Here is a 10,000-nt window from a genome sequence, read left to right on the forward strand (position 1 = left end):
CACTGAATCGATTTGAGGGAGAGAAAGCAAGTGAGAGAGAGAGGGAGAGAGGGAGAGAGGGAGAGAGGGAGAGAGAAAGAAGGGTGAAGAAGAAAGACCGATTAAGAGAAAGAGAGATGAGCCAGAGAGAAACAAAAAGATGATGAAGAAGGGAAGTGATAGAAATGAAGTGAATACAAATTTGTGTGAGCGATAGAAAGATGGAGAGATTAGGAGACAGAGAGGAAGGAAGGGAGACATTTTGGTGAGACTGGTGGAAGGATATGACGGTACAAAAGGAGATGAAGAGAGATAGATGGAGGAAGAGAGATGGAGAGAGAGATGGATGGATGTAGAGAGAGATGGATGGAGAGAGGAATGGATAGAGAAAGAGAGAGGGATGGAAAGAAGTAAGTGGATGGAGAGAGAGATGGATGGAGAGAGAAAGAGATGAGTGGATGGAGAGAGAAAGAGAGGGAGATGGAGAGAGCGATGGATGAGTGGATGGAGAGAGAGATGGATGGAAAGAGAGGCAATAAAGAGAGAGACAGTAAATAGGAGGGATTGAAGGAGATGAGTTTTTAATAAGACTGGCTCCAGCTCAGCCCAATACTGTGTGCCCACACACACGCACAATATTCCCCTGCCACCAAAGTGATGAACTCACACACACGCACACAATCTCTTTCCTCCTCCAACCCACCTTTTCTCTCCCTTCCTCCCACATCCACCCCCTTACACACACACACTCTCTTCCGACCAGTTTCTCCTTCTTCTTCTTCTTCTTCTCTCCCTCTCATAATGGACTAAGACACTCTCTCTCTCTCTCTCTCTCTCTCTCTCTCTCTCCCATTACCTAGTGTGAGGGGGCATCTGTGCGTGAACGTGACTGTCCGTGGCTGCAGGTGCATCCCTGAGCACCTGTAAATGTGTGTGTTCTTCTGCATATTTGTGTGTATGAGTTTGTGAATGTGTGTGTGTGTATGTGTGTGTGTTTGTGTCTGTGTGTCTGTGTATATGTGTGTGTCTGTGTATGTGTGTGTGTTTGTGTGTGTGGAAGAGAAAGTTGCACCTGTTGGTCCCCAGAATGTGTCTATCTTTTTGTGTGTGTATGAATGCCTGTGCGTGATGTGTCACCTATGTGTATGTGTGTGCGACACCAAAAGGTCTGTGGGAGGTAATGTGTTTGCTGGTGTGTATAAAACACTGGGCGATTTTTGTCATTAGCCAAATAACAGTGTGTGTGAAAGCAGGGGTGCTGCACCTGTGAGTGTTGGATTGTGTGTGTGTGAGTGTGAGTGTGTGTGTGTGTGAGTGTGTTACCTCGTAGAAGTCTTTCTTCTCCTCCTTGATCTTAGGAATGTCGAGCAGCAGGGCCCAGACTTCTCCACGCAGCTGCAGAGGAACGCCCTTATAGACCCGCCGCACCACCTGACGGAAACATCCGGAAAACACACTCAGACGAGACGGAAAACTACCCATGGTTCTACACACACTCTCCGTACACACACTTCTCACCTCATACACTACCTATATAAAAACTCACACACACACACACACACACACACACACACACACACACACACACACACACACACACACACACCTGTCTTCTTTAAGGACTGTAAGGACCAAACCCAACGCCATGTTTAGCTTAAGATGGGCTTAAATGGGCATAGAGTATTAACCTGGACTTCTTTACTCATTAAAGGAAGTTGTAATTGAATGAAAACAATGAACTAATTAATTGCACAATTTATTGTGATTGTTTTTTTTTCTTCCTAAGAACAAAGCTTCTAATGATGGACATCCAAAAGTAAAAACACAGTATTAATATAGAATCAACAAAGTATGTTTAATTTGAAATACCGTTATTAGCATCTTTTTAACTTAGAACACAGATTCACTCCTATGAACTTCAGATTTCCAATAAAACCTTTAAGGCCACCAAAATTGATTGTCAGCTTGAAAGGCAGCTATTGTGTCTGATGTGTGAGAAGTCAAGTGTGAAGGGACTATTATTTTGAAACATGGATTGAGATGAAGATGCAACAAGCAGGGAGAGAGAGACAGACTTTTGGGGAAGGAGATGCTTTGGAGGGAGCTAGTGGCTAGGTCAGCCTCTCAGTAGTTAGAACGTAGTGTGTAGCCGGTTGGGTTAGTTGTTATATTAATGCTCAATAACAAATGTGTGTTGGATGCCCCCAGATATTGTAACCATTGCATATCTACTAACAGAAATAGTAACAAAACCCAGGCAGCTGCGATATTTGCATGATTTTTTGTTGTATAAAAATATATCAAATGAATTAAACACGTTCATTTTGACAGCACTATATAGGTAAAATATGAAAATATACTACTGTGAACAGTCGTACTTGAAATTTACCGAACTAGTTTAAATGTACTGAACTAGTTTAAAGAGCTGGTTCTGATAATAACAATGTCTACCTCATCATCATAGATGGCATGGTTTTGTTTAACAACTTCCAATCAGCTTTGTGAAAACAAAAACAAAAACAAAACTACAAAACATAAGAAATCAATAACATTATTAGAGTTAATGAGGCGAACAGAATGGCATGGCCAACGCAGCGATCGCCGTGGCGATTTGTAATGAATTTTCATTTCGAGGCGGCACATCTGAGGCAGTGCTAATGTGAAAATGATGAGCTTCTTTCCTTCTCGTGTGTGTGTGTGTGTGTGTGTGTGTGTGTGTGTGTGTGTGTGTGTGTGTGTGTGTGTGTGTGTGTGTGTGTGTGTGCAGTACTGCCATGCTTTCATGACAGTGTGTTGCCACTTGGACTGAAATGTGAGAACTTGTGGAATGCTGACACTTATATTGATATCACGCGACCAGAGGCAGGCAGAGGTGAGTGTGTGAGAGAGAGAGAGAGAGAGAGAGAGAGAGAGTGTGTGTGTCTGTGTGTGTATGCAAGATGTTCTAGGTGTTTGGTCAAAAGGCTAGTTGCTTTTTAAGTTATGTGAAAGCCAGGTCATATATTGAGATGGGTGTCAACTGCAGTCAACACAGCATACAGTTTTGTGTGTTTGTGTGCGTGTGCGTGTGTGTGTGCGTGTGCGTGCAGCAGTATGAACTGAGACAGAAGGTGTGACAGGAGAATATATGTCTGAATATCAACACTTACAGTCTCCCCCTCTCTCACACACACACACACACACACACAGAGAGACAAACACACACACACACGCAAGCAGACCTGCACTGTGCACCAACTGAGGCATGGATGCTTCTAGTTCCGTGCTCTGTGAACCATATGTGTGGCCAAAATGGCTTTTCTGTTGCTAAATTAGTCTTAATGGGATGGCCAGACACACACACACACACACACACACACACACACACACACACACACACACACACACACACACACACACACACACACACACACACACACACACACACACACACACCCACACACACACCCACACCCACACCCACACCCACACCAAAGAGCCCCAGGCAGGCTCCACCACACCTGCCTTAAAGCCAAACACAACCACACACGAGGCCACACACACGTGTGTTTATGCCTAAGCTTTGGTGAATGTAGGGATTCTAAAATGTGTGTGTGAGCACAAAAATGTGCCACGACGTGCAAAGCTGCCCAATTATGTGGGAGGTGGGAGTGGCGTAGACGAGAGAGACAGGGAGTGTGTGTGGGTGTGTGCGTGCGTGCGTGTGGGTGTGTGTGTGTGCGTGCGTGTGGGTGTGTGTTCGTGCGTGTGGTGAGTGGCTCAGGGATGGAAAAAAGAGCAGGTATATCAGGAGACTGGAGGTGGAACAGATTAGCACCTAAACCCAAATCTGCTCCAACAGCAGAGCTAAACGCCACCACACACACACACACACACACACTCTTGTTCACTGTTTCACTGTGTGTGTGTGTGCGAGAGAGAGAAAAAAGAGAGAGTGATAATCGACAGAAATAAAGAGATAATTGAGAGAAAGGGGAGGAGGAGGGGTTGAACTTAGTGTGGATACAGTGTGTGTGTGTGTGTGTGTGTGTGTGTGTGAGGAAGAGAGAGACAGAAGGAGACGGAGTGTATGTATGACAGCAGGGCTCACCTTTTAAGAGGCATGAGCTTTTGGTTTCCAAAGCCGACTGAAAGGTTGCCATCATTAAGGGCCTTTAACCTGAGGGGTGTGTGTGTGTGTGTGTGTGTGTGTGTGTGTGTGTGTGTGTGTGTGTGTGTGTGTGTGTACTAAAATAATGATTAAACAAATCTGAACACCTCTTTGAACACAAACGGATCTCACCTTAACCATTTGTGATCACAAAAGCTTCAGTTTGATTGCTCACATACATAGGCGGAGATCCCGGGGGGGACGGGGGGGACGTGTCCCCCCCTACCATAAAGTTGTCCCCCCCAACAATCATTGAAAACTAAAAAAAAAAAAAAAAATTTGATTTTTTTTTTTTTAAATAAAAATACGACGACACAAGCGGTGCTAATTATAGACGTAAAAAAATGTGTTTTTAAGTATTGAAAAATCATGTTCCCCCTATTCCTCAAAGTGGTTTGGTTCACATGCTGTTTCCAACGGGCAGGGCTACCGGCAGCTCCGTGTTTCAGTTAATCAGCCCAGTAGCCTACACGGTCAGATTGTCAGACTGTTTCCTCCTCTGTCCCCTGTCGCTGCCGCTATGATACGCGATATGTAACGAGATTTATCTCATTCTCGAACGCAGTAAGAACATGTAAAGAAGAAGTTTTTTTCTAAACTCCATTTACGAAGTTCCAATCGATATGCACAAGTATACATAAGCTTATTCATGGATTGGCATGACAACGTGAACGTTTGCCGATAACACACGCATGCCGGTAATTAACACAGTTAAGATAGCTAGCTAAGTCTAGGACAATGTCCTGTCAGGGCAGGTTCATGCTAGTTAATAAACGTAGGTCTACATCTCAGTGCCTCTCCAGATTTGTTAAATTATCTGAAATTAAATTAATGTCATCTTTTTCTGCGGTCCATGAACTATGCTGGTATGGTAATATGGAGTGACAGTGGCGTAGGAGGTAGAGAAGTCGTATTGTAATCAAAAGGTTGAAAGTTCAATTCCCTCTTGAGCTGTTTTATAACTTATTTTGAGCATCAAGTTCTCTTGAACTTTGGACATTATTTGTCTGTGAATAGATATTTCGTGTTAGTACATTTAATGCTGTTTAGATCATTCTAAAATGACTTCGAATTTCTGTTTGTAAATGTGATAAGATAATTCGGTATTTAGCAGTTTATGCTAGCTCTCGTGAAAGCAATTTTTTCATGTCCCCCCCCGGAATTACACTCTGAAATTTGACAATGTATTGTCCCCCCCTACAATGAAATGGGATCTCCGCCCCTGCTCACATAATAAGTCAGAACATCAAAGAAGAACTTAAAAGCTCAGCGTAACGGGGACGATTACATTTTAATTATTTAAAGTATGTTAATAATGCAGCTTTTCTATAATGTAAATTCTTCTGAAGTCATTGAAGGCTACAACAATTCCCATGGCCAGTTATAATGGTACATACTGAAATCACACATATGCATAGAAGGCCATATAAAATGACCTGTGTCACAGAGAGAAAGAAAAAGAGTGTGTGAGTGAGAGACAGGGAATATGTGTGTGTGTGTGTGTGTGTGTGTGTGTGTGTGTGTGCACTCAGATTAATGTCTGTAAATGTTCTACCTCGTCCCTCAGGTCGGTTTAGCATTGCAGCCCTGCTGTGCTGATGACCGATAATCTACACGCCATTAATAATGCTGCCCACTGGCCTGTCTGTCAGCATCAGCTTTATACACACACGCATATTCACACACACACACACACACACACACACGTATTCACACACACACACACGTATTCACACATACGCACGCACACACACACACACGCACGCACGCACGCACACACAGACACACACACACACGCACGCACACATACACACACACAGGCACACATACTGTACACACACACGCATACACACACACACACACACACGCACACGCACACACATTCACACAAACAAACCGACACGGATACACTCACACACACACACACACACACACACACACACATCAGTGCTCAGCACACACACACAGTCAATGCTTATGGTCATCTATTCATTACTGCCCAGAGAAAGCAGGCTGACAGTATTATTGATTGTATTTGAGGACATATTTCTGTGCGGACATGAACCAAGAACCACAAGAAACACGATGGCTGTGAGCTTACGCATGTTTGTGTGTGTGTGTGTGTGTGTGTTTAAAGTTTAAAGATCTTTGTGTGTAGAGGTCAGGAAGAGGCTGTGTTTGTAACCCACGGTAAAAACTATATTATTAGTATGTACAGGGCATTCGGAAGGTTTTCAGACCCTTTCAAGTCTACACACAATACAGTAACCATACTCCACAATGCCAGTAACCACAGTGACCCTCTGGGATGACACCTGCAGCTTAGCTCTGGTGCATTCTACTTAAATCAATGGTATTTAAGATGGAGTTAATTGGACTTAATTCAACTTAATCGGAGTCCACTTTTACCTATGTGTGGAGGCGAACTGAGGGAGACACTTAGGCAGACACTGAGCATCACCTCATTAATAGCCATTAATCCCTACAGTCAAACACTGTGAGGGCGTGAGGGCAGCATCATGCTCTGGGTATGTTCTTCTGCCACAGGGACTGGGAAACTAGTCAGGATAGAGGGAAAGATGGATGCAGAAACAAATGGAGCAATCCTTTTACAGAGTCCTCAAGATCTCAGGCTGGGGTGAAGGTGTACATTTCAACACGACAACAGCCTGAAGCACACCGCCAAGAAAACACAGGAGTGGCTTTGGGAAAACTCTGAAAGTGAAAGTTCTGGAGCGGCCCAGCCAGAGTCCGGACCTGAACCCAACAGAGCATCTCTAGAGAGACCTGAAAATGGCTCTGCGCCGACACTCCCCATCCAACCCGGTTAAGCTTGAACGATTCTGCCAAGAAGAATGGGAGAAACTTCTAAAGGAAAGGTGTGCCAAGCTTGCAGGATCATTTCCAAGAAGACTCAAAGCTGTCATTGCAGCCAAAGGTGCTTTAAATAAGGACTAAGTGCAGGGTCTGAATACCTAAACATCTTGTATTTTTAATTAATTAACAAAACACTCAAAAAAATATGTTTTGCTTCATCTTTATGGAGTATTGGGTGAAGATGGAGTATTGGGTGTAGATGGGGTATTGGGTGTAGATTGATGAGGAAAAAATTATTTGAATTAAGATTAAAGAGTCTAAAACAACATAACATGGACAACTTGGAAGGGTCTGAAACCTGAGCACAGCATTAGTGACCACAGTATTAGTAATGATTGATCTACTATTTACCAGCCCAGTTTATTTAGATAACTTCATCTCTCCCTGTGTGTGTGTGTGTGTGTGTGTGTGTGTGTGTGTGTGTGTGTGTGTGTGTGTGTGTGTGAGTGCCAATGTATCAGATGGAGGCATTCTTCATTACTGGTTTCTACAATGGCAAGGATAACATAATTAGTGTGAAAGCAGCAAGTCAATGAGTCCATCTGCGACACTGTGTGTGTGTGGGTGTGTGTGCGTGTGTGTGTGTGTGTGTGAGTGTGTGTGTGTGTGTGTGGGTGTATGTGTTTATTCAAAACTATTAGGGTAGAGACAGCTTGTCCATAATGTTATATTCCCTAGGATTGCCAAACCCCCTTTACCAACTAATGAACACAATAAGTCAAGACCATTAAAATGGACACGAGCGCATGCGCACACGTATGCACGCACACACACACACACACACACACACACACACACACACACACACACACACACACACACACACACACACACACACACACACACACACACACACACACACACACACACACACACACACACACACAGACACAGTAAACAGATAAAATGGGGGACTGCTGCATTCCAGAGACATAGCAACAGACGTAGAGACAATTATGTCTAATTACACACACACAAACAAAACAAACAAAACACACACACACACACACACACACACACACTTACCTTATCGCTGTTCTTGTACTTGTCCCAGCCCTTTAACATCTTCAGCCATTTTGTGATCCTCTCCAGTTCCTGGTGCTTGTGCTGCACCACAATTATTACACACAGATCATTCATATTAACACACTTATAACAAATGAACAACCATATATTACAAACATCATTCATAGTAACACTTATTACAAATGATCAACAACATATCAAACATATTTTATTCTTTCATATCAACACACTTAACAACGGCATCTCACACAGCCCTTACTCAACTATCCACACTCATTCACTACAATAACACCACTCCACCGTACACTGACACAGGACATAGCTAATGATCAGGGACCAATCGGAGTCAGAACTGGGTCAGAACTATTCTATGGGAAGTGACTCGCTGTGCGAAACTCGCCAGAACTATTCTATGAGAAGTCCGAAATGGAAGGCAGCTTCCTGCTGCCTCACTGCCTTCAGCCGTCTAATGAGTCAGTTGTCAAAGAAGGCACCAAGGTATCTACTACTTTTTTCAGGCAGCCTACCAAGGTAGCAACGCAGAACACCATTGCCAAGATACAGAAAGCTGACTCCTTAAATCAAATATTGATTTATGGAGATGCATATATATATATATAATATATATATAGATATATAAATGTATGCTGCCTTAAATATTCGCCCAGACAAAGGAATCACAGATGGCAGCCTTTTATACAAATATTTGATTCGGACTTGCCTCGATGCTGTGCTGACACCGAATGTGGTCTTTTATCAGGACTTTGTTTGCTTATGTGTAGCCTTCACAGGTGCCATTTCATTTCCTCCAAGACAGACAACAAATCACCACAAGTGACTAGCAGTGCCGTCTACTTATCCATTTAATTGAATGAAATAGTATATATCTAGTGAAGTCCCAGGTCAAACCTGCACATGGGGGCTCAAGCCTTGGCCAGACCCAGAGCCACGCTACTGTAAGCCTCAGTGTGGGCACGATGAGCCACCTCATGTCAACGAGCCAGCCTTCGTCATCAATACCTCCGATAGTAGCACGATAACACATCCGTTAGTGGCTCCAGCTCATTCTTGCACACGGCCAACATGTGCTACTGTGGCTGAACCTCGTGTTCAAAATGGCCAAACCATGAGCATCTATCCCACATGTCCCTTCCCAAGGGCCGTCCCGTGCGGGGGGAAAGAACCCATTTGATCATCATGAGCACTTCCTGGAAGCCGTACACTAAGCTAATTGAATGAAACGACATGCCAGTGTTTTCGTGTGTCTGTGTGTTTTATGGCCATGACCGCCCCCTGAGACACACTCTCTCTGCCCGCCCTGCTACTGATAGCCCATAAAGATCCTCTCTGTAGCTGGCCACTGGATGTAAATGGGCCTATTGTGTGTGTGTATGTGTGTGCAGAGCATGGAATGCACTCACACACACACACACACACACACACACACACAGACACACACACAGACACGCACACAGACAGACACAGATAGTTTAAGCCAGACGGTGCAGATCATTCGACTCTGAGAGAAAATCATTAGAGGGATTTCTGCAACAAGGACAGAGGATAACGCTAATGAATCAGACACGGTCTTCCTAGTTCTCAGACAAAGCCACACACACACACACACACACACACACACACACACACACACACACAGACAGAGATATATGGCCACACTTTCACGTCCCAATACACTAACACACAAACTATACTGCTTAGGATCTTTTTATCTTTAACACATACACACACACACACTCTCACTCTCACACTCACACAAGCAACCTTACCTTCTCCTCCACCGAGTCATGTGATGGCAGTTCATTCTCACTGAGGAGAAAACACACACAAACACACACACACACACACACAGCATTAGTACTGCAAGGCTATGCGGAAAGATCTCATGTAGTTGTCATATTTTATTAAACAGAACCATGTTCTTTGACGTCTTCCCTGCCTTTTCTGTGT

The 10,000-nt window shown here is 43.8% G+C and overlaps 1 protein-coding gene across 5 annotated transcripts in view; it reads right to left on the minus strand.

Annotated features, from left to right (window-relative positions):
• The window catches only part of usp6nl (USP6 N-terminal like), a 72,525-nt gene that overhangs the window by 15,453 nt on the left and 47,072 nt on the right, over window positions 1-10,000 (minus strand). For all 5 annotated transcript variants that reach the window (XM_031582305.2, XM_031582306.2, XM_031582307.2 and 2 more), the window contains 3 exons: window positions 9,820-9,859; window positions 8,033-8,113; window positions 1,303-1,410 (listed from right to left, as the gene is read on the minus strand). In XM_031582305.2, the coding sequence (XP_031438165.1) occupies window positions 1,303-1,410; window positions 8,033-8,113; window positions 9,820-9,859 (229 nt within the window). The remainder of the gene's footprint in view (window positions 1-1,302; window positions 1,411-8,032; window positions 8,114-9,819; window positions 9,860-10,000) is intronic.

The sequence above is a fragment of the Clupea harengus genome, chromosome 16 (assembly GCF_900700415.2).
Source record: "Clupea harengus chromosome 16, Ch_v2.0.2, whole genome shotgun sequence".
NCBI classification, from domain to species: Eukaryota; Metazoa; Chordata; class Actinopteri; order Clupeiformes; family Clupeidae; genus Clupea; species Clupea harengus.